General features: G+C 41.8%; 1 protein-coding gene across 1 annotated transcript in view; it reads left to right on the top strand.

The window, feature by feature from the left end:
* The window catches only part of Fam189a1 (family with sequence similarity 189 member A1), a 455,203-nt gene that overhangs the window by 370,169 nt on the left and 59,897 nt on the right, over window positions 1-25,137 (top strand). Inside the window, exon 4 of the mRNA XM_012948679.2 lies at window positions 11,562-11,696. Coding sequence (XP_012804133.2) covers window positions 11,562-11,696 — 135 coding nt within the window. The remainder of the gene's footprint in view (window positions 1-11,561; window positions 11,697-25,137) is intronic.

Below are 25,137 nucleotides of genomic sequence, written 5' to 3'. Positions count from 1 at the left end.
ATGGGATAAAAGAGTTGTGTTATGTAGACTCGGTGGAATTCATCTTAGCCATAAAGAAAAATGAAGTCATGTTGTTTGCAAGAAAATAGATGCAACTTGAGATAATCATATTGATAAGCCAGGATCAGAATGACAAATATTGTATGCTTTCTCTCATGGCTGATCCCATATATGTATATATATCCTGAAAGTAGAAGAAATTGTCTAATGGGACAAGAGGGACTAACAACGGGGAGGGAGAATGAACAGAGGGTAGGGTGATATGGTAGCAATAAACTCAATGTACAGTATATACTTATATGCAAATGTCATTTGTAATACAATACCATGCATATTGAAACTTTTTAAAGTTTTGGGAAAAAATGTATAGCACTTGGAGTCCTCATGCATTTTTGGCAGGAATATGAAATGATGCAGCCTCTCTGGAAAACACCTTGGCCTGTTCTCTTAAATTAATAAAATGATCATGTATTCCAGCTGTGTGTCCACACACAGAAACATTGACAGTGTGTATTATTTTTATATCCATGTATTTGTAACTCACAGGCATGGTAGCATGATCCACAGTAGACAAAAGGAAGAAACCCAAGTGGATCAAATGAATATGATCTATTTGTATAATGGAATATCATTCAGCCTTCACAAGGAAAGGTCTTCTGACACACGGTACCGCATGATGAAATGAACCATGGGGGTGTCATGGTAACCAAAATAAGATGTAGTCACCAAAGAATAACTATTGTGTGAGTCCACTGATGTGTAACACTTAAAGTCTTCAAAATCATACAGACAAACAGTAGGAGGGAGGAAGGAAAGGAAATTCATACTTAGTAGGTAGTTTCAGTGTTTCAAGGTCAGAAGTTTCTGGAGATGGATGGTTGCACAGCAATGAGCATATTTAAGGATAGTATACACTTACAAGTGGATAAAGTAGTTAATTTTATGACATGTTTTTTGCCACAATTTGAAAATTAGTATTTAGTTTGTACAAACCTATTCTTATATTTAAAATAAGGATAGTACTAACACTAACACATTGACCTCTTCTGGACCTCATCAGGATCTCAGGAATCTGATGGTCAGAAATGTGAGGTAGTGGGTTCTGGATCGTCATTTTACCATAGATGACTGTGAACACTGTGCTCCTCTTCAATTTACGGGACTGTGACATCCCAACAGACCCATCATAAGTTAATACTGTTGAGTCAAAAATGAATTTACTGGGCTGGAGAGATGGCTTAGCGGTTAAGCGCTTGCCTGTGAAGCCTAAGGACCCCGGTTCGAGGCTCGGTTCCCCAGATCCCACGTTAGCCAGATGCACAAGGGGGCGCATGCATCTGGAGTTCGTTTGCAGAGGCTGGAAGCCCTGGCGCGCCCATTCTCTCTCTCTCCCTCTATCTGTCTTTCTCTCTGTGTCTGTCGCTCTCAAATAAATAAATAAATAATTTTAAAAAATGAATTTACTACACTTAACCTACTGAACATCCCAGCTCAGCCTTGCCTACCATGAACAAGAGAAGGCACCCTCATTAGAAATCACCTAGTACAAAGCTTACCCTTTGCTCTCTCCCATGTAAGTTGCTGGAAGCATGAGATGATTGTGTGGACATGCTTTTGTACCATTGCAAGGTCAAAAACTCTTAACTAGAGCTGGAGAGATGGCTTAGAGGTTAAGGTGCTTCCCTGCAAAGCCAAAGCACCTACATTTGATTTCCCAGTGCCCACTTAAGCCAGATGCACAAGGTAGTGCATGTGTCTGGAGGGTTTTTTTTTTTTTTTCAGTGGCTGGAGGCCCTGGCATGCCAATTTTCTCTCTCTCTCTATCTGCCCCCCATCTCGCTCCGCTTCTTCCTCTCCCTCTCAACTTAATAAATAAAACAATTAAAAAAAAACTCTTAGCTATTCATAGATAGGACCTTGACATGCCTGCTGTGAATGCCCAGGCCCACACTCATGTGTTCGTTCTCTCTCTCTCTCTCTCTCTCTCTCTCTCTCTCTCTCTCTCTCTCAATCTCTCTTTCTCTTTTTATATTATCACTTCCTTTGGCTCTAATGGCTTGGGCCCTAGGCTCATCCTTCTCCTATTCTGTCCTTTTAGAAATATCAGGTTACCTGTCAATGCCATTTGTGCTTCTGAAGAATGATGAGGGTGCAAGCATCCCTTTCTTTTTGTGTATAAGACCTTTCTGCTCCCAGACAGGCTGATAGACCATAAATAAGGGGGCAGGCAAGCTTTTAAGTGCTCCAAAGAGATTCATGAAAAATTACCTTGGCTTCATTTGCAAAGCCCTGCTGTGTCTTTCACAATGACCCTAACTCTGAGGGGTACTCCTAGAATAAATCTGCCAGCTGCCTGCACACCTAGATGTCAAGGTCAAGGAACTAATCAGGAGGCTTCAGAATCTTACTTAAAATTAATCACAAACTTAGTGAAGTAAATGATAGAACAGATTTATTTGGATGTCTATTCCTTGAGACCACTGAAGGATTATTTGATGAGATAAACCACTGTTTTCAGCCAAGCCAATCTCCCTCCTTTTTCTCCAGATGTTCCTGCACTGAGGAAACCACCTTGCCATTGCATTGGCTTCCTCACTGCCAAGCCTAGCAACATAGGTGTGATTATGTAATAATTCCTTGAGTGTCTATGAGAGGGGTAAGAACAAACTTCCATTGTCCCTCAGTACCATTAGTTCCTCTCTGCCTCTAATCTTTTGAGAATGCTCAAGCCCCCCACCAATGATATAAAATGATACTGTATTTGCACAGACCTGTGCACATCTTATTATATGCTGACAGTCATATCCTGATGACTCCTGAGACCTAACGCAATGCGCATGCTGTGTAAGTGGTCATATTGTATTGTTTAGAGAAAGACAAGAAAAGTAGACTGAATGTGTTTACATTTAAATTTATATATTATATATGTTATAAACTATAAATAAATAAACATATATATTTGACTTACAGTTCATTGAATTTGTTAAAGTAGAGCCCACAGATAAGAGGATAACTCTATCTCAAGAAAGCTGGACTTTGGAACCAGCTATGGTGGTGCATGCTGTCAGCCAAGGACCCAGGCAACTCATGAGTTGTGAGTTCAAATCAAGCCTTGCTTGTCCCTTAAAAATAGGCAAAACAAAATAAAGATGGATTTCTGCCCAGTTGAGAATAGCAAAGGGGCTCAGCTGAAGCCAAAGATGAGGTTCCAGAGCCCAGAGCTGTGATTCTGACCCAGCCACACCTCTTTGCCCATAGCTATGGCATGGTGCCAGTGACGGCCCAGAATGTGACTGTTGGTACTAATGTAGTTCAGATGACAGGCCTGAATGTGACTGTTATTGGTTCTAATGTAGTTCAGATGACAGCATGGAATGTGACTATTTTGGTTCCAATGTAGTTCAGATGACAGCCCAGAATGTGACTGTTGGTGCTAATGTAATTCAAAGGAAGGCAGAAAAGAAAAAGCGGTCATTTGGTGCATCTCCTGACGCATATTGTATGGGTTGGTGTGGTGTTTAGAATGGGATAGTATAAATGTATGGCCCCATAGACCAGGTGTTTTATTAAAATGAAGCTTATAACTTGGGCCTCCAGCTACCCAGTTGGAGGAGGCGTTGCTGGTGGCAGATCCTGGGCCCAGCCCTAAGGTGTGTTTGGGGCAGATCTTCATTCCAGCCCAAAGGCGTGCAGAAGTTTGCGCCCTGGTGGTTTCGTGTGCTGGTGCTGCTGTTCGCGCGTCGTTGGTGCCGGCTGTTGGTGGTGTTGCTCTTCTTAGATCTATGGAAGGGAGCCAGCCTCTTCCATCATTGGTGGTATTCCCCTGGGCTCTTTAAGCCAGAAATAAATCCCTTCTTCCCATAAACTATGTCTGGGTGAATGTTTGTCCCTGCAAACATGGAGCTGACTGCACAGGTTGGTTAGTCTGTAAAGCATGATGACCTTTCTGGAGCGTGACTCCCCTTTTCTGGGTTGTGGTGATCTCCCAGGCAGGGGCACAGTGCTCACTCAGCCAACCACACTGACCCACCTGGGCTTCTCTAGGACTTGAGAACCCGACTAGAGTATTGGCTCGGAGGGGAAAGTGGGGACATCCCAGCTATGCATCCAACAGACAAAACAGAACATCTAGGTGTTCACAGCTACCAGTAGCCTTCAAGATCCATGCATGATGCCTAGTCTGTTCATGTTTCTGTAAATCTATGTGTGTGCCAATTCTGTTGATTGAAAATTTTAAAAAAGCTTACTGGCACAAAGTGATTGTTAGCATTTTCTTCTCGATTTTACTTTCCTCTGCGTTTGTGTGTATTACCTCTCATTGCTAATAAATGTGACTAGGGGTAACTTTCTTTTGCTCACTTCCTGAAAGCACATATGGGACCTCAAATTCTGTAACCCTCAGACTCAGTAACCCCAGAGGCAAGTGTCCAGTTGCTCCAGCCCTTGGCCTGGCTGACAAGTCCTGGATTATTTTGTTTTGCAACTTTAACACTTCTGATATTCTAGGTTTTCTTTTCTAAGACTCCAGATACCTTCTCAATACAAATAGTTTTCTAAGTATTTACTGTTTCAATTTAGGTCCTTAATCAAAGATATTTTATCTTTTTTTTTTGTTTCTTTTTTGAAATATTATCTCACTAGTCTAGGCTAATTTGGAATTCCCAGGCCTCTTAATGCAGTCTCTCAGATGCTGGGTTACAGACATGTGTCATTATGCCCGGCTCACATTAACACTTTATATGCTATATTATAATTATAAACACCCTATGAAACACACACCCTTTATTAAGTAAACTTTTCATTACCTACTGAATTAAAAAGCCACTTTTCATATGTTACACTCTGTTAGCCCTTTCTGAAACTTTCTATTCTGTTTCACTTGTTTTTAATATATATTTTAATGTTTGTTTATTTATTAGAGAGAGAGAAAATGGCCACACCAGGGCCTCTACCCACTGAAAACAAACTTCAGATGCATGTGCTACCTTGTGCATCTGGCTTATGTGGGACCTGGAGAACTGACCTTGAATCCTTAGACTTCTTAGGCAAGTGCCTTAACTGCTAAGCCATCTGTCCAGCCTTCACTTGCTTTTTTAAATGTAACTTTCTATTCTGTCTCTCTTGTTTTTTAAAAATATTTTTGTATTTATTTATTTGAGAGAAAGAGGAAAGGGAAAGAGAGAGAGAGAAAATGGGCACACCAGGGCCCCTACCCACTGCAAACAAACTCCAGATGCATGTGCCACTTGTGCATCTGGCTTATGTGAGGACTAGGGAATCTAACATGGGTCCTTAGACTTCACAGGCAAGCCCCTTATCCTCTAAGCCATCTCTCCAGCCCCGCTTTTTTTTTTCTTGTTGCTGTTGTTTTATTTTGTTTTTAAACCATGACTTTAGGATTTTGAAAATAAGATTAAGTCAGGTATGGTGGCCCACGCATTTAATCCCAGGACTCAGGAGGCTGAAGTAGGAGCAGTAGCTGAAATGGTGTGAGATGGAGGCCAGCTTGAGCCTATATAGTGAATTCCAGGTCAGCCTGAGCTAGAGTGAGACCCTACCTCAAAAAGCCAAAAAAAGGGGGGGAGCAAGAAGAATGAAAACTAAGGGCTAAGGAAGGAGATGGCTCAATGGATAAAGCACCCACAGAAAGCTGGACACTTCAAAAACTATCTGTAACCCCAGTGCACCTGGAGTGAGAAGAAAGGTGATGACAGAATTTCCTGAAAGCTTGTAGGTCAGCTAACCTGGTGAATGTAGCAGGGAGCAACAATGCTTCAAACAAGGTAGAAGGCAAGGACTAACACCCAAAGTTCTCCTCTGGCCAACATATGTGTGTTATGGCATATGGATGCACACACTCACACACCAAAATATACACATGCAGCAAAATAAAATTAGCATTCACCTCCCATTGTTATCATTTATCCAGAATTTTCTAGGTACTTTTATTATTACTCTAAACAATCTTTCAGGTAACATTGTTAGTTCCATCTACTACCTTCGGATTCTGACTGGAATGCCAGCAGAGGTATGCATCCCTTGGGCAGGATCACATTTTTAGGACATTGCAGCTTTCCAGTTAGGAGGAGCCTATGCACCTGCCCTAATGTAGGCTGGACTTATCAGTCAGGGTTCTAAGGTGTGAAGAAACCAGTTCTAGCTAGTTTCCATAGAGCATCCAGAAGGGCTAGGAAATTAATGATGTCTCAAACTATATTAAAGATCTGCTTTGAGGGAGACCCTGTTATGTTGAAAACCTTGGCATCAGTGCATGAAAACCAACTGCCAAAGACAGAAGGTGCTGTGAGACTGAAGAAAGAGGCTGACAGATCCAGGATTGCAAAACCTGCAACTTCCTGGGGACTTACAGACAGAAACATATCTTGGGCAGAGGTAAGACATGTGGCTGTCCATATTTTAAGACAGGAAGATGAGGTTATATTAAGCTGGATTCAGGAGGTCCACAGCAGACTGAATTGCATCTAGCCTTTTCCTCAAAACTCTTAGCTTGCTTGTTATCAGTTAAGAAATAACCTGGGTATCAGTAGACTGTACAGCATGCTTGGCTGGCTATCTTAGTGAATAACTTTTTCTTATTGAAGCTGAGACACTTGTCAAAGCTATCAAGGTGGCTGTAGCCATGTCAGGCTGGTTCCCTGCACCCCTCCCTACTGGGCTGAGACATCACTTGCATTGTGTTTGTTGATGACAGCTTAAGCTTCAGTTTCTTCCCGTCTGAACATGGAATGTGTCTGCTAGAGTCCATTCAGGTCTTGCCCCTTTGTGACGCAAACTATGTCAAATATCTTTTGTGGGTTTGTGTGGTGAATGGAGAAAAGCACCTTCCTGCTCCCAGTCTGCAAATCAAGCTAGGAAAGGCAGATGGCAAATAAATAATGCTCATTCATTGTCTATTAAAACCAAAGATCCCTGGGGACATAGCTGCTCCATTTATTAGGTACATTATACTCAAAAGAAATGTCACAATCCTTCCCTAGACACAAGCAGAGAATGTCATCATAGTATTAGTCTCAATTACCAAGAACTGGCAACAACCAAAATGTCCACCAGCAGGAGAATAGACATAAAATTTGCAGTGTATTCATGCAATGTAATATAATACCAGCAAGCGCTAATCAACTGCAATTACATGGCTGAATCTCACAACATTTGAAACATTTGCATTTATATCAAGTAGTGTCGATGGTAAAAGTACAAAGTTTGAAAGCGTGCAAGTGAAGGAGATGTGAGTATCTAGTGCATTGGAGGGAAGGGGTGATGGGGGCTGGCCAGCCATAGTCACATAGGCGTTTGTTGATGATAGATCTCTGACTTGAACATGTTTGCTATGCACATTTATTGCATGTATGATGTTTCATGATATGAATGGTGAAAAAAATGAGCAAAAATTAAAACTGTTGCACACCCTAATTAATATTAGGTACTATTTTATTACACATCTGTAGCAGTTACTTTTTTGCTGGGACAAAACACCTAACCAGATGCATCTTATGGAAGGAAAAGGTTTATTTCCAGCTTAAAGCTTGAGGGGAAGTTTCCTCATGGCAAGAGCAGACAGACAGCATCGCATCTTCATGTTATCAAGAAGGAAGTAGACAGACTGAGCTAAGTGTAGCAAGTGGGGTTGGGCTTTAACATCCCAAGGTCTACCCTAAGTGGCACACTTCCTCCAACAAGTCTCCACCTCCCAAAGGTTCCACATCCTTCCCAACCAGAATCACCAACTGCAGATTGAGTATTCAAACACATGAGGCTATGGGACCATTTTATATTCAAACTACCACCCTCTGCCCCTGGTACCCATAGACTCATGGACATCTCATAATACAAAATGCATTCAGTTCAACTTTTAAAATCCCCATAATCTTAACCAGTCCAAAATTGGTTGAAAAAATCCAAAGTTTCATCTGAAACTCACAGCAATCACTTAACTGTGAGCCTTATAAAATCAAAACACAAGTTACATATTCTATTATATAATGGCACAAAGCAAATGCTTCTACTCTAAAATGGAGGAATAAGGGCATGGCAAGGAAATATTGGATAAGAAATATTTCAAACAGCACAGCAAACATCAAATATCATAGCTCCACATCTGATGCCCAGAACTTGTGAAGAAAAACCTCTGGGCTCCAAAAGGCCTGGGCAGCTCTGGTCCCCCAACATTAAGACTTGCAGCCCCTTTCCTGGGCAGGACCTCTGGTCCCGCAGCATTAAGACTTGCAGTCCCTTTCCTGGGCAGGACCTTTCTCAGGCCCACAGATTTTTCTGGCAAATATCCCATAGTCCTAGCATCAACAAAGTCCCAGAGTTCCCATTGCAGCCGATGGTTCATCTTCACAACTTCATACAATAGCTTCCACTTCACAAAATATTCTCCCAGAGTCTCCTTGCAAGGACTTCAACCCTGCCCACATCACTCAGCCTCTGCAGCTCTCTGAAACTGTTATACAATCCATAACCCTCCACTTCTTTAATTTTTCATGCTTTCAAAAACAGTACTATGTGAGCAATAGTGCTAAATTAATTAATTTTTTTTTAACCAGGTGGGCATCAAGTCTGACCTTGAGGAGAAGGGAGAACCTTCAACATTTTTCATTCAGGCCCTCTTATTTCACAAGAATGTATATTCTCCTTTTGTATTTATACATTTAAGATAGAGAAAGAGGAAGATAGATAGAAAGAGAGAATGGATGCACCATGGCCTCCAGCCACTGCAAATGAACTCTAGACACATGTGCCCCCTTGTGCATCTAGCTTATGTGGCTACTGGGGAATAAAATCTTGGTCCTTAGGCTTAACAGGCAAGTGCTTTAACCATGAAGCCATCTCTCAAGCCCCAAGAATTCATATTCTCATTAGCTTGAGCCTTCAATGGGTTGGGTCTTGTCCTCAGGACATATTTTCTACTGACCTAACGCAGAGCAGCAAGCATGTAAATAGCTGAAATGGTTGAAGTCTCTGGGTCTGGGCCCTGAAACTTGTACATTTTCTTTTCTGTGCCAAACTTCATGTTTTTCATATCCTTCTGCTCCATATTTTGCTATCTTGCTAGATCTGAATAAGACCAGCAAAAAGAAGCCAAGCCATACACTTGCATTCTTTTCTGTCTTGAAATTTCCTCAGCCAAACACATTAATCTGTTACTTTAAATCAAGCTTTGTTGAAGTTATAAGAACATAATCAGAATAGGCAGTTTCTTTGCCAGAATGTCACATGAACTACCTCTATCTTAGTTCTTAGCCAAGTCCCTCTTTTCCACTGAAACTTCATAAACTGAGCCTTCACTGTCCACATTTCTCTCTGCATTGTAGTTCTCCAAATTTTCACCAAAATGGCCAGTCAAGTTCTTCCTACATCATTTCAAGGGCTTTCTAGCCCAAAGTTCTAAAATCATTCAATATTATTTTCACAAACCAGTTCCAGAAGACTAAGAACCACATGATCAGATTTGTCACAGCAACAACCCCATTCTTGGCTCCAATTTTCTGTAGTTATTACTTTGTCATTGCCAAGGAAAACTACCTGAAAAGAAGCAGTTTATAGAAGTAGAGTTTATTTTCAGCTTATGGTTTCCAGAATAAATTTCATCACAGTAGGGAAAGCTTGGCAGGAGCAGACAGCAAACATCACATCTTCACATCAGCAGGCAGGAAGTCAACAGATTGAGCTGAATATGACCAGTAAGGCTAGGCAATAACACACAAAGCCTGTGATCTACATCCTCTAGCAAGTCTCCACTTCCCAAAGGCTCTACAGCCTTCCCAACTAGCACCACCAACTGGGGATTAGGAATTCAAACACATGAGGCTATGGGGAAACATTTTACATTCAATCAGCCACACCACACCACAGAGGCCTACTACCTACCATTCATGCATTGTTGAGAATGAAGGTTAGCTTGAATGCTTATATCCTATTGATAGGAGTTGAATTTGTTTGAATATTTTGAAAAACTTTGGTCTTTTCTAGTAATGTCATGTGTGCGAGTACCATAGAGCAAACCAGATGTAAACCTGTGCTCAGTGAATCTCTTGCTGAGGCTCAGGCTGGAGACCTTCAGCTTCTGAGGCCAGTCTTGTCTCTTGCTAAAGGTCATTAGTTTGGATAGGAGGGTACAAAAACACAAAGCATATGAAGGTGGAGGTTCAGGGCTTACAAACTGTTCCTTCTTTCCACGATGGCTGGTAAATGTCCCCTTGACCTATGGATGCCATGGGCACTGGATTTTAAGCAGTTCTTCTATGGACTGAAAACTAGAAGCATAAGAAAATATATCAGGAAAGTGAGCACTGAAAGGAAAAAGTACTTCACATACACAATTGCAAGTCTAGATAAGGACTAGAATGAAAGAGCCGATAGGAACACAGTGAAAGGATTATTTGTAGGTATTATCCCACTGGGCACAGCTCAAGTGGATGCAAGAGGAAAGGGGGACTCTGGGAACCTGTTCTCAAGTGTAGAGGATGGGCTCCACATTTTATCTAAGCCATGCCTCATGGGGAACAAGGGTCTTAAGTGAATGTCTGCCACAATTCTTGGCTCTGAGGATGTGCCCCATATTTAGCATTTTGAAGTGGCAGACACATTGCTATGTGGCGGTTTTGTGGCATTATCCTTTGCATACATAATGCAATGAAATTGGTACAGTTGCCATTGGACAATAATTGTTTGAAAAACGTTTGTGCTTTGAGCTATTTCATATAAAACATCATTATTTATTGAAAAGTAAGACACTTCCAACTCTAAGGGAAGTAATTTGTTTCTTCATGTTATGTACTAATTTGGATAAAATTCTATAGACATGGATGATTATTTTCCTTTGTGTCATTTTGTACCCTGTTTTGTTTGCTTTCATTTTTGTTCGTTTGTTTTTAATCCCTTTTCTTCTTAGGCACGGGTAAATCGGTTCTTCTTCCCATTGCCGAGACTTTCTTCTTCCCTCTTGCTCTATCACTGCTTTTAAAAACACCTGGAATGTATTTCTTTCCTTCCATGGTTTTTAATTTTTCAATCTGTTCTTGTGTATTCAGCATTTATTGAACAGCTACAATTCATGAGTTCTGCAAAGAGTGTGATGATAGGATGGGACTGGAGGGAATAAAGTGAGCATTAAATAGAGTAAGAGTGGAAACTCAGACAAGACTTCCAAGATCCACATGGGGCTGAGTATCGATGGAGGAACAGGAGTTTTATAGGTCAGGTAATTTCTGACCACGAGAGTAGAATTAATCAAGATGCAAGCTATGGCAGCGCATCTCCTTGCATGGATCCCTTTGAGTGAATTTTGGATTAAGTTTATCTTGTTCTGTAATATACCTACAATTTTCTTCAAAGGCACTTTTGTTTCTTTTTAAGCATTGCTTTTAAAAACAAATTTTGAAATAATTCCTTCATGACTTTAGTCAGTGGAAATCATTTTGCTATAACAGGATGGTTTGAACCAAACCATATTCAAAATCCTTAATAGTCACTTGAGTGTACCATTAAACTTCAAATGCCTTGCTAACAGTGAGGTCTGTCTATGTCCCTCTGTCTAGATCAAGTTTGACAGTGTGGAGGTGTGCGTCTGCTGTGAGCTACAGCACCATTCGTCTGGCTGCAGCAACCTTGGGGAGACGCTGAAGCTGAACCCACTGCAGGAGAACTGCAATGCTGTGAGGCTGACCTTGAAGGTGAGCACCGGGCACTGCTGCGCATGTGTTCTGCAGTGCCTTACAGACTCGCCGTGATTTATTAGTGTATAGATTCCTTTCAGCTCGTGATTCATCCAGGTGAGTTCAGTGCCAGAGGGACTGTCCTTCTGGAGAACATTTTAAAGGGTTATGGATTTGCATTTGGGAGCTGTTGCTTTCTGCATCTCTGTTTCCATTTTCACCATCTCATTTTCCTGCCCCTGACATCTGCAAGTTGCTGTGAACGTCTGGGGCTCTAGAAGTGAGATGAGGCACCCTATTGCTTCACTCATATCTTTTACTGTGATGCTATCAGGGGCCAGATGGGTATTCATTTTGCTTTTTAAAAGCTATCTGGAGAAATAAATCTTACAATCTCCCATGGCAATCCATTCTCATGTAAAGCATTTGATCTTTTTAAAAAGAGGGCACAGAAATACTGCTTATATGATCCTCCCCACAACCTTTGTCTTCCTACAAGTGTTATTTCATTCCTGAAAACCCAAACTGACTGTTTAAAAATACAGAACAACAATGAACCAAGTTCTTTTATTTCCCTTGAATGAAACTGGCTGAAGCTCTTTGTAAAGCTGTACATAGTCAAAGGAACTCTTGGTGGGCGGTAAGACTGTATTTACAGGATGTGGGGAGCTCTGGTCTATGGGCAGGAAGCAGGGGATGGAGGAAACTAAAGGCTCAAAGAAAGTCACCATTAACTCAGAGAGAGAGGAGGATGGTGTGGCCATTTGTGAGTATCTAACAATGGAGCAGAGAGGTACAGAGAGAGGATACACCTAATCCATGAAGTAGGGGTGCGTGGATCCCCAACCCCTGCTTTGTTTCACATGGAGGAGTGGTCAGATTTCAGTGACCTAGCAGTTCACTAAATGATATTCCAGTGAGGATAGAGAAAACCTGAACTACTACTCTCCAGGGCTTTTACAGTACTATGCATTTCTTTCTGTTCTACATTGCATACATTTTCCTGGTGTCTGCTCAGGGTCAGTGCCTAAGACCTCCCTGGCCTTTTATAGCATTCTGGGAGGTCATGGACAGTCATGTCTTTTCTTTAATTTTTTTATTTTATTATTTATTTATTTGACAGAGAGAAAGGGGGAGAGAGAGAGAGAATATGGGCACACCAGGGCTCAAGTGCTGCAAATGAACTAGATGCATGCACCCTCTTGTGCATCTGGCTTACATGGGTCCTGGGAAATCTAACCTGGGTCCTTTGGCTTTGCAGGTAAATGCCTCAACTGCTAAGCCATCCCTACAGCCCCGACAGTCATTTATTTAGAGAGAGACAGACAGAGGGAGAGAAGGAGAGAATTGACATTCCACAGCCTCAGCCAAAGAAACCAAACTACAGATACTTACGCCTAGTGGGCATGTGCAACTTTGCATGTGCCTCACCTTTGTGCATCTGACTTATGTGGGATCTGGAGAATTGAACATGGGTCCTTAGGCTTCTCAGGCAAGCACCTCAACCACTAAAACATCTCTCCAGCTCATGTGCGCAGTCATTTCTTACTTTGACATCTCATTTTAACAACTCCTATGCTCCCTCCCCAGCCCAGTTGTGCTTTCTTTCCATTTAAAAAATTTTTTTTGTTGTTTATCCATTTATTTGAGAGAGAAAGAGGCAGAGACAGAGCGAGAGAATGGGCGCATGCATCTGGCTAACATGGGTCCTAGGAAATCGAGCCTTGAACCGTGGTCCTTAGGTTTCACAGGCAAGTGCTTAACTGCTAAGCCATCTCTCCAGCCCTTTCTTTCTATTTTTAAAGGCAATAACAAATCCACAGGTAATTACAATGTCAGTGTAACACCTACTTCCTGTAAGAGCTGACAAGCCCCCAAGGAATTCTAAGACTCTAGAGACCACTAGTGTGTGCCAATCAACTATCCAATACTGTGAAAAGTACCTGAGCTAATCAACATGGGAGCTTTGGAACTGAGGTCTATGATCAAGTGGACACTTCTGCTCTAGACCTATGACGGGGCAGCACATCATGATGGGAGCACATGGTGCAGCAAAACCACTCATTTCACAAGCTAGGGAGTCAGAGAGAAAGATGAAGTGGCCAGGATCCCATAATCCTCTCGGAGGATAAGCCTTGAATGAGCTAAGGTCCTCTTCCCCCAAACCCTAAAGATCAAACTTTGATCAAATGGACCTTTGACAAATATTTATCCAAACCATTCTTCTGTTTTTTAGCTAATGAGTTCTGAGGTATTTGTTACTCCTAAGGTTTTGAGCTTCTCCTTGACACATTTATCCAGTGAGATTCATCCCCCTTTTTCATGAGCCTTCAGCATCTGGGGAGATGTGAACTGAAAGGCTGTTTTGAAAAAAAAAAAATGATGCTTTCTCTAAGATGCAGACTCAGCCCTAGAGTGAGCAGGAGGCCTTGCAGACTCCACCTTGGTCACTGTTCTACTTTCTTGACAAGGAAAGGTTTTGTGCGGCTCCACATGGAACAAAGTAAATACTGAAACCAAGAAGGTCAAGATAAACTTAGTTGTCTGTCTGTACCTATTCAATGGCCCTTGCCCTTAGGCAGATTGGCCAAGACATTGGTAAGAGTTGAAGATCACAAAAAAGACTATCCCAATCTTCTCATTGAATTTGTTGTTTTTTTTTAAAAATAATATGATCTCGGTGTTGAGGACATGGCTCAGTGAGTAAAGTGCTGGCTGCACCAGCAAGAGGACCCAGTTAGGATCTCCAGCACTCATGTAAAAGTGCTGGGCATAGTAGCATGCACCTGTAATCCCAGCACTGGGGAGACAGAGACAGGAAAGTCCCCAAAGCTGGATAGTTAACTTTTCTAGACAAATCAGTGAGTTCTAGGTTCAGTGAGAGACCCTGTCTCAGAAAATAAGGTGGAAAGCAATTGAGGAAGTTACCGACTGGCTACCTCTGGCCTTTATATGCACTCACACACACCCACAGACATCTGAATATGCATACGCCACACATGTACATGCAAAAAAGAAAAGAATATCTAGAGGCTATCAAAGCAGTAGGCATGAAGCTCAGAGGAGTCAGTGCTGGTGACTTGAGGAGGATGCCATGGTTTAGTGCAGTGACTTGGAAATTAGGAGAAGGGGTACCCAGCCCCTGTCCCCCAACTGAAGGTCTAGCCAGGGAGCAGTAGTATCGGGGGTGGGAGGCGGGATTTCCTCTAAGATCACAAGGCCAAGGAACTGTTGGAAGTAAGCATCTTTATCTGGTTTATGGCATCACCCCAGTTTTGGATTGTTTTCCCAAAATTGTTTAGTTATTCTAGTTCCTTGTTATTTCCATATAAGTTTTAATATTAGCTTGCCAATTTATATAGAAAGTGGTTGAGATTACATGGAATCCATACATAACTGAAAATAGTCAACATAGCTCAGCTCCCTGCTTACTTAGGTCTCCTTTAATTTCAACTGTGTTTCATTTCTTCATCAGCATATAATTTTTTGTATAACTGATTTTAATTATTTGTACTTATTTTCCACTTATTGGTGCTATTTTAATAGTACTTTAAAATTCATCTCTTTTTATTGCTAGTACATTACAAGTTTGATGTATGCACATCCTATGATCTTTCTGCACTTGTTTATTAGCTCTAGGCAGTTTTGTGATATATAGAGATGCCATCTTACATCTTTCATTCTGTCTTAAACAGAGTTCTTCAGAGAGACAGTCCCAACAGGAGCATTTGTGGATATAGATATAGGATAGGAAGGTTAACTGACTCACATGTTGTGAGGCTGAGAAATCTCACAACTATCCAACATGAATGACTCATTTCTTTTCCTTTTTTTATTGCACTAACTGGAACCTCCAAGACACTGCTGAGTAGAGGTATGAGGACACGTGCTCTTGCGCTGTTCCCGACTTTAAGGATAAAGTGCAGTATTAGCTCTAAATTGTTCATTGATTGTCACCATCAGATTATGAAGTTCACTCCTGTCCCCAGTTTGTAGAGTAGATATTACATATTCTGGCAGCCTCTTTCTGCAGCTTCTCAGACTATGTTTTATCTTCTGTAGTCTGCTAGCATAATGAATAACATTGACTGCTGGATGGTGAGCTAGCCTTGTATTCCTCAAACTCTCCTTTGTTCATTTTCCCCTTAGGCTGTTTTGAGTTTACTGGTGACCTAATCTATCAAAAATATTTTTCATTTCTGGGATTTTTTTTCTGTTTCTTTGCTTCTTTGGAGACATGGTCTCCTGCCTCAGCCTCCTGAGTGCTGGGATTACAGGCATAAGCCACTAAAACCATCTAGTGACTGTGTTTTCTCCTTCTAGCATTTCTAGTTGGTTCATTCTTCTTGTTTCCATATCTTTGCTAAATTACCTATATAGTCTTGAATATTGCCTGCCTTTCCCAGTAGAGCTGATGTCTGACTACAGTTGGGCCAGGTAAGTTCTCACATCTCTCCTTGGAGGGCATATTTAGTGGCTTCCCTATGCCTCTTTGATTCCAGGTGTCTGATGGGTTTTACCTAAGTTGGGAATGTGTAGTATCCAGTGCAGTGGAGCAATGCTTTATCAGCTTTCTATATCCTAAGCAGAATCCAAATAGTGTTCCACATGACTATCTTCCCAGTGTAAAACCCTTAAGGAACACTTCTCTACCAGGAGTTTGTACTATATGGCATGCCATTCTCTTTTGGTATTGAATAATTACTCAAACCATGGTGTGACAGATGACTTCCCTGCAGGAAAGGAATCTTCCTCAGGGACCAGTGTTACCTCACTTGAATTAAAACTCCTGGGTCCCAGAACCAACCTGGGTTGTAGGACTCATACCACTGCACAGATTTCCATGGGAGTCTGCCTATCTCTGAAAAAAAAAAAAAAATGAGGGATTTAAGGAAATGGTTCCTTGATTAACTCCCTTCCTCTCTCCTTTTAGGTCGCTATCCTTTTGGGTCAGCAATTACAGAAGGTTCATTTAAGGCTCTATTTATCTGATTATCTGATCTGAGTAATACTGTATGTCTAAATTTCCATATTAAATTATGGATTATCCATCGTTGGCATCTGATGAACTCAATTTATGCTGGATAAATCCCATATAATTGGCTTGGCATTCAAATTGCCTTAATTGTATTGATGCTTGAATTAACTGATACTGACTTAATGAGATTTGGCTAAATACTTATTTACCATACTGACCTCTCTTCTTCCCTATCTGATGCCTGGGAGGTTATGCAGGCATAATCCCTCACTAGGGGAAAAAGTAGTAGGCTCTCCTTGTGGCTGATGTGGAACAGATTTGGACTCTAGAGTGTGATGTAGTATGGTGTCCCTGCTCCCTGATGAATGAACCTGGCTGTAATTCATTTTAAGTAGTTGAGAAATAGAGTCTCAAAAGGAGAATTTTGGTATCTGGTTTCCCCAAATCCTTGGCAGTGGTGGGCAAGTAGAACAGAAAGACAGGTTTGTAGATTCCCTTTCTTGATAAAGTAATGGCTAGGCTTTCTAAGTATCAAATAATGAAATGATAAGACATTTAAAAAATTTTGGTAGTTTAATAACTATCTTTGCAAAGTCAATCCTACAGAATTATGACATATTTTCTGATCAGTAGTAGCAGATTTTTTTTAAAAAAATTGCAAACATCAGAATTATCTAGTGGAATATATTTTATCATATGCTATTATAGTGATTTCTGTAGTTAGTTCCTTGAGTTATTCAAAAATGTCACTGGAATCTTACTATAGAGTCCTAATTCTAATTCAGAACAGAGAGGATGACCTTTTTTATTTTCATGTACCTGATTTAATTTATCAAACCACACTAAACTATATTACCCAAAGAAACCTTATCAACTGCAAGGAAGTCATAGTTCCCAAGAAATCAATCAGTTCCTGAGTTGATTGTCTCTCTTATCTTATCTTGGACATAGTTTATCTTTGTCTCTAAGAAAGTTCCAGAGAGAGAGAGAGCACACCAAGACAACTTTTTGAAAAAACCTGGCAACATAAAACTCATTTAATCTTGATTACATTTGTTGCTGTTACCCTAATGTTGCTGAGATGAACTTCTAAACCAGGCACAGTTATGGGGGGAACAGATCTATTAAAGCTTGTAAGATAGAGGGGACATTCCGAAATGGCAAAAGAAGCTGTCTCACTTTCACAGGTCCACGCATCATGACAAACCACCACCAACACACAAGCAAGCACACTCCAGGAACTCCAGACAAAGGTTGATCACTTTGCATGACTTTAGACTGGAATTCCAAATCCAGCCTCACACCTTAGGGCTGTATGCTAGGATGGGCCCTTAGTGACACTTCCTCTAGGTGTCTAGAGATCTAAATTACAAGCTTTAATAAACTCCTGAATGAATTGGGAGACAGCCATCCAACCTGCCACAACATTCTTAACCATCCTAAAGAAATGAAAATGATTTTGTGAGTAAACGTATGAATGTGATTAAACTTGCAATATTGACTAGAACTATGAAACACCAGATGTACACATTCCAATAGCACCAAATATGTACATGAACACACCCCCCCACATGTACATATTCTTGCACATACCACAGGACATACATTTACATTCATGAATGCTTACATACATGTTCACACCACAAATTTCACATGTATGCCACACATTCATACACACTCATATTCACATCCTTCCTAGAAGTGATCATTCCATTTCAGAAGTGAGTAGCTACACAGAGCAAGACAGATGTAATATATCTTTACATAATTTAAGGAAAGTCACCCTGACTTTCCAAGGGGGATGCTAATATGCCACTCTGACAAGTGGATGTAGTCAGAGATTGGAAACGTTCCAAATTCTTGTTATTTCACTTATATTATTAACCATAGACCATGTGTAAGAAGGCATCTACATGAATATGGGATTTTTCTGACCATTACAGGTCACCTACATCTGGAAGGTGGTCCCTTCTAATTGAGGATATGTATCCTGTGCCCCTGAATGGTATCTCCTGCTCTGGCCTCCTCCTGCCCTCTGTGTCTATAGGAACCTGCTTTTCCCTGCATAGTGGGAACACTGTATTTTAATTTGCATCCACATTGACACATCCTTATGGCACTGGTGTTGTTGCCCACCCTTTCAAACCACATCATAGAATGGATGGTCCACCGATGAGGCCTGTGATTTTTCTATCTGCTGATGTTCATGGTCTTGTTTCAAGCTCTAGGAACAGCTCTGTCTAGGCTTAGCTATGCACTATTGTGTCCAGACCAGTTGGTGTCCAAATTAGGGCCTCTAAGAATGGTTCCATCACTTCACGCAGAAGGCAGATGCAAGACTAGAAAAAATACTGTGACTCATGCAGACATTCCAGGCATAGGCAAGTCAGCACTGAGCCCATGCCTGGAAATCAGAGGTTATTATTTTAAAGCATTTAGTTATTTTCAGAGCTCTAAATTGGTATTGGAATGAGAGAGGGGAGGAAGATCTGTGGAGAGTAAACATGCATCTGAGCAAAGATACATGAATAAGGGAATGAAGAGTGCCCTGGAAAGAGAGCAGGAAGGCAAACAAAAGCATGAAATGACAGCTGGGTCAAAGCACAGCACACCATATGCTCAGAATGTGTGACTTTATTGTGTGCTAGTTACACCTCAGTATGGCTGTTAATTTTTTGTGTGTGACAGATAAGTGAGTATGTGAAGACGCAAAGGATAAAATCAAAGACAAGGAAGATGGAGGTGGACTAATGGGTGAATTTGGAGATTTCTTGAGGGCATCTGACACCACTCAGTAATCAGTAGCCAACCGTTCCAGGAACGTCAAGAAGGAGTAATGCAATCATAGAAGGGCAGAATACAAATGTTTTCAGAGTTAGCCAAATTTAAAGGGGCCTCAGGAAAGAGCATTAGGCAAGGGGCATAACATAGTATGAGAGAAACCAGTCAGGACCTTGGAAGGATTTCTACATAGGTCCCTGGTGGGCTTCTCTGTGTGGCAGCCCTTGGTGAACCTGCCTACACAGCATTCATAAATGCACCATGCTGTTTGCAGCCTCAGGGAGACCAGCTTTGATATCTACCTTCTGGACAGAGGCCAGATGGACTTCATAACTTATCTGCCTGCCTCTGGTTTCCGTCCTCTTCTCTGTGATCATTCTCTTAATTCTTTCTGTTGCCTCATCTTCTTCTTCTTGAGTCTGGTTCCTAGGGCAGATCCTCCTCTCTCCTTCCTGAGCACACTCCACCTGGGCAAGTTTCTTCACGTCCACGACCCTGTCAGCCCTTTTCTCTGTGTTGATTCTTCCCATGTTTAAGAGGACTCCAGTCGAAATGCACCTATTCACCTCTCACATAGGAGGAGTTTGGACATCTCAGATTCAGATGATTTACTGTGAGCTCATCCTACTGACCCCCCTCAACTCCTGCCTATTCTAGGTTTATGTCAGTTGCCCCACACTCAGAAAATGACTTGGACTCTTCCTATGGATAAGGCTCCCCAGACAGGTTTGCTTTTGCAAGCTTCCATTTGTGTGGACTCCTGGAGGCTCAGCTAGAGCAGATCATCAGGAACTACTCTTTGCTATCCTCCACCAGCAGCTCCCAGCAGGACCTAAATCACTTTAGCCCCTGCCTCTCAGACTAATGAATGCCATTACCATTAGCCCTGGTTGTTCAGGGGACAGAGCTAGGGATTGCCCTTTGCTTCTTCCCCTTTTCTTGACTCTTCTTCCTTCCTATACAGTAGTACTTGATTATAATTCTGGCTACTCAGGAAGCAGAGGCAGGAGGCTCACTTGAGCTCAGGAATTCAAGGCACAATATAGTTAGAATGCTTTTTATTAAAAAAAAAAAAAAGTAAAAACTCTAGTGGAGACCAGGGAGTTGGTGTCAAAGGAACAAGGAAAGGTGGCCAGGTCTGTGTTAAAAATATATCTTCCAGGGCTGGAGAAATGGCTTAGCAGTTAATAAACAGGCCTGCAAAGCCAAATGACTCAGGTTCATTTCCTCAGGACACGCATAAGCCAGGACATGCATAAGGTGGCACATGAATCTGGAGTTTGTTTGTAGAGGCTGGAAGCCCTGGCATGTCCATTCTGTCTCTCTCTCTCTCCTCCCCTCTCTGTCTCCCCTTTCTCTTTCAAAAAATGAAACAAAAATAAAATATATTTTTCATTAAAAAAATCTATCTTCCAGCAGCTGTGGGGCAGGACTAAGATACTCAGTTGGGAGGCACAAAGGCAATGAGATAGAACCTTCTGAACTTATGGGCCCACAGCAAAGAGGAAAAACATTGATTTGATAATGCAATACTCCCCCTGCCTTTGGTTTGGTTTTACTTATGAGGTTTCAGTTACTCATAGTCAACCTTGATCTAAAATATTAGATTGGGGCTGGAGAGATGGCTTAGTGGTTAAGGCACTTGCCTGCAAAGCCAAAGGACCCAAGTTCAATTCTCCAGGACCCATGTAAGCCAGATGCACAAAGTGGTACATGCATTTGGAGCTCATTTGTAACGGAAGTCCCTGGCCAGCCCATTCTCCTCCCCTCCTCTTCCTTTCTCTCTCAAATTAATAAGTAAATAAATACAAAAAAATTAATTGGAAATTCAAGAAGTGCACAATGGATAGCTTTAACAGTGAGCTATTGTGAGCAGCACAACAGAATCTCCCACCATCCCACTCAGTTCCACCTGGCATGTGAGTCATCTCTTTGCTGAAGTGTTCATGCCTTATCCACTACCTGCTCTTTAGTCACTTAGGCACCATCGGTGGGAGTGATAAGATTACCTGTTGGGTGTCATATTTCAGCTTCACTGTTTACTCAACAGTGGTCCCAAAGAGCAAGAGCAATGAGACTGGCAACTTAGACATGCTGCTAGGCACATGGGGTTTGGTACTGTCCATAGTTTCAGACATCCACTGGGGATCTTGGAACATACCCCCTACATTTGGGGGCAGATATCTGGGGTCCAGAAAACAGGGGGAAAATCATTCTGGTGCCTTCTGACTCTGGCCTCAGAGACTGGGTACAGATACTACCCACCAAGCCTGGTCTCGGACCAGAGGTTTATGGGGACCACAACACAAATGTAGGAACTTGAGGTTGCTGTGCTGTGTGTGCCACTTTTCTGCAAAGGGAGAGTCCACAGGGCCCAGATGCAGGACCCTCCTTGGTGCTTAGCATTTCTCACTATGATTTGGGAGTTAAGTGTCCCTAAAACTGAAACTGCCACCCCTGCTTTGCCCTGCTGTTGTTTCTAGCATCCTGTTCCTTTCCAGGTGTTAGCTTCCTGCCTGAAAAGTTATCCCTAGATCCAGAATAGCCTGCCCATAGGTAGCCCCCAAACTAATTGCTGTCAGCTTTGGCCCTGGAGGACATTTGAGGACTGCCTGGAAGCTGAAGAAAAAGAAACATGCTGCTATCTGTACATAGACTGGGAAATTCACTTCTGATTAGACATCTTCAGCTCAAGAGGTGAATGGCTAGGGAAATCATTTAAATTACTTCTGCATGCTTGTTTAAGTTTCCTCATTCTTTTTAACTTAAACTCCTTCTTAATCTTTCTGGACTTTAATCAAACTACATTCGCTTAACCTTACTAGGAGTAAAATAAGCTGCAATGAGACAGAACATTCAAGAAACAGAAAAAGAGTAGACTAGTAGATAAACATAGGAATTTTTTTTAACTAGTTGAATAAAAGGAAAAAATTAGGGCATCATTTTAGACCACACAAGGACATTCCTTGGAATGCTGTTTTTGTGTTTTCTGTTGCCATAACAAAATATCAAAGGCTGGATAATTGACAAAGACTGGGTGCTAATTGAGTTGATTCTCAAGGCTAGGAAGCCCAAAAGCATGGCACTGCATCTGCCACATATCAGTGAACGTTTCATGCTGGGTCATGACATGTACACACTTCTAGAAAGACAGATCAAACTGGCTGCTGTGACAATCTACTCTGGAGATAGTCCATTAACCCATTAATCCATCTGTAGGTTAACTCACTCATGAGAACCAATCACCTTTCAGAAGCTCTACCTCTGAATACCTCCTAATAGGTATTGAATTTCAGCATCAGTTTTTTTTTTTTTTTGGGGGGGGGCGCAATTCATAGCAGATGTCTAATAATTTTTCATACCAGGTTACTGAAGAATTCACAGAGAAGGCCTAAAAGAACACTTCTGAATTCATCCTCAGATGCCTATGTTTGTAATTAGATTTGGGCACTTAGATGTTTAGCTGTTTCTAATAGCCATACCTAATTTTTATTGTTATAAGCCAGGCATTGCCAGAAGCATGTTTGTGAACTACACTATGAGAACGTTTCCCATTTTTTAGAAAAGGGCACTGAGACACGTAAAATTAAATAACTTCCCAAAGTGGTGTCATGTGTAAAGTCGGAGGGACCCCAGGCCAGGCAGTAGGTGACCACCCAGGCCCATGGCTCAGCCATAGCTCAGAACGAAGCCAAGCCCAGCAAGGAGCTGGTTTTTTTCTGAACATCCAAAACTTGGAGCATGCTCCTGCTCACCTATGTTCAGTGTATTTTAAAGGAAAATTATCTGAAAACTGACAAGCCCACACATTCACATTTTCCACATATAAGAGAATACTCACCAGCATATTTTTTAAATTATTGTTAAAGTATTTTATTTATTTAGGGAATTACAAAATAAAGAGAAGGACAATAGATACATCTACGTGGTACACCTGGGATAAATGTAAAAAGAAAGTTAGAGAGGAAGGAAAAGAAAAGAAAGTACAAAGGGCTCCTGCTATGGAGGTGAATGAGGGGGTAAAGAGCCCATGAGGGAGTAAGGGGGGGGGGTCTCTCCTCGCCTCAGCCCAGCCAAGCCAAGGCGAAGGAAGCTTACTAGAACCTCAAAGTCCAGGAGCCAGCCAAAAGCCAGAGTATTTTCTAATGCTGTGTTTTCCACATCAAGTCAACCATGTTATAGATTCTGCCTATGAAATAAATAACCACTGAGAGAAGTTGTTACTTTACAAAGCCATGACACATCTTTGTGGTTCCCAGAATGAGGTGTTTCAAGTTTTGACAGATTCCCAGGAAAAAGCAATTTGTCCTTTCCTTGTTTGCTGTGTAAAATGTTAGTGAATTCTCCCCGTGTTCCGTTCTGTTGTCATGCAAGGACTGAATTATCATTTTGATACATGAGGCAAGGACATTGCAACCTCCCTGAAATGAATATGAACACACAGTGATGCCGTGACTCAGGGCCTGTCTTCAGGGAAGTCACATCACATACACCAGTAGCAGTACCTGGAAGCAAATTGTGTATGTGGACATCTTTGTCGAGAAATTTGCTGTATTAGCAGATTTTCACTTGCAAGTTTTTCTTTAAGGGCTATCTCCTGTTGAAATAATGTCTACTATTTTCCTGAGTTTTAAATATTCCCCAGTCATCTAAGTAAGAGTGGGATCTTTCTTTTCATAGTTTGATTATCAAGGGATTACTTAGAACTGTGGAGTTTTTTCCTTATGAATACTTATCAGTTCCTTCAATAATTGGTAATAAGAGACTCTGAGACATATTTTAAAGCAATTAAGTTATTTTTCAACCATGGAACTTAAATGCATAGAACAATGTAGATGATAAATACCCTTATAATGATTTATAATGTTTATAGTTGAATAACTGAGTTATTTTGTCCATCTGGTTTCCAAAGATGAGTTTCTGAATGAATTTCTGAGTAGACTGAAATGAATCCATCTGTGATAATAAATCACAGGAGACAGAAAAACGAACGGCCCCACCCTCGGGCAGCTGGTACCCATACCCCAATCACGAGTAGCTTGATACTCCAGGCAGCACTGCACTCACATAGAAGCAGTTCTAGTTCAGCTATTTCATTTGGAAGTGGAAGCTGATAAGGGCCCCTCAGTGGAGGACAACCCGGCCCAGAGAGTGAGGAAATGCTCAAAGCCACCCCGCCTAAGATACAAAAGCCAGGTGAGACTTCCTGTCCAGGAGTCCTTGCTGGAGTGTGGCAGAAAGTGCAGGTTTCCTGGTGACAAAGGGAGACAGACAGCTTTAGAGTTGTCTTTTGTCGCTGTCACAGAGAAGCTGAGTTCTGAAGAGTACTGTTTCCTAGGGCTGAGCTCCAGTATCATCCAAACTTGGTGTCCGCAGCATACAACATCTCGTATCTCTGCTGTCCAGCACATTGCTTTGTCACAACTAGCCTAGATGGGCACTTGCCCAGTCAGGGTCAGCCAGCACCTTCCCCAGGCTAGGGATCAGAGGCAGAGAGCTAGGCCAGTGCCCAGTGCTGGTGCAGCACAGTTCTGCCTGGCAGCTGCTCTGCAGAGACCAGAGTGAGGCAGAGGGGCTGACGAGGGTGCAGTGGGCCAGCTGTGGCTGCCACCCTGCACACATTGTGGTCTTACAGGGACTAGAGCCAGCTTTTTCTGGAGCAGGTGCCATCACCACTCTGTGCATCTGCACCCCAACAGG

This window comes from Jaculus jaculus, chromosome 3, assembly GCF_020740685.1.
Source record: "Jaculus jaculus isolate mJacJac1 chromosome 3, mJacJac1.mat.Y.cur, whole genome shotgun sequence".
Classification (NCBI taxonomy): domain Eukaryota; kingdom Metazoa; phylum Chordata; class Mammalia; order Rodentia; family Dipodidae; genus Jaculus; species Jaculus jaculus.
The sequence above is the reverse complement of the archived record's forward strand: the minus strand, read 5'-3'. Positions and strand labels throughout refer to the sequence as shown.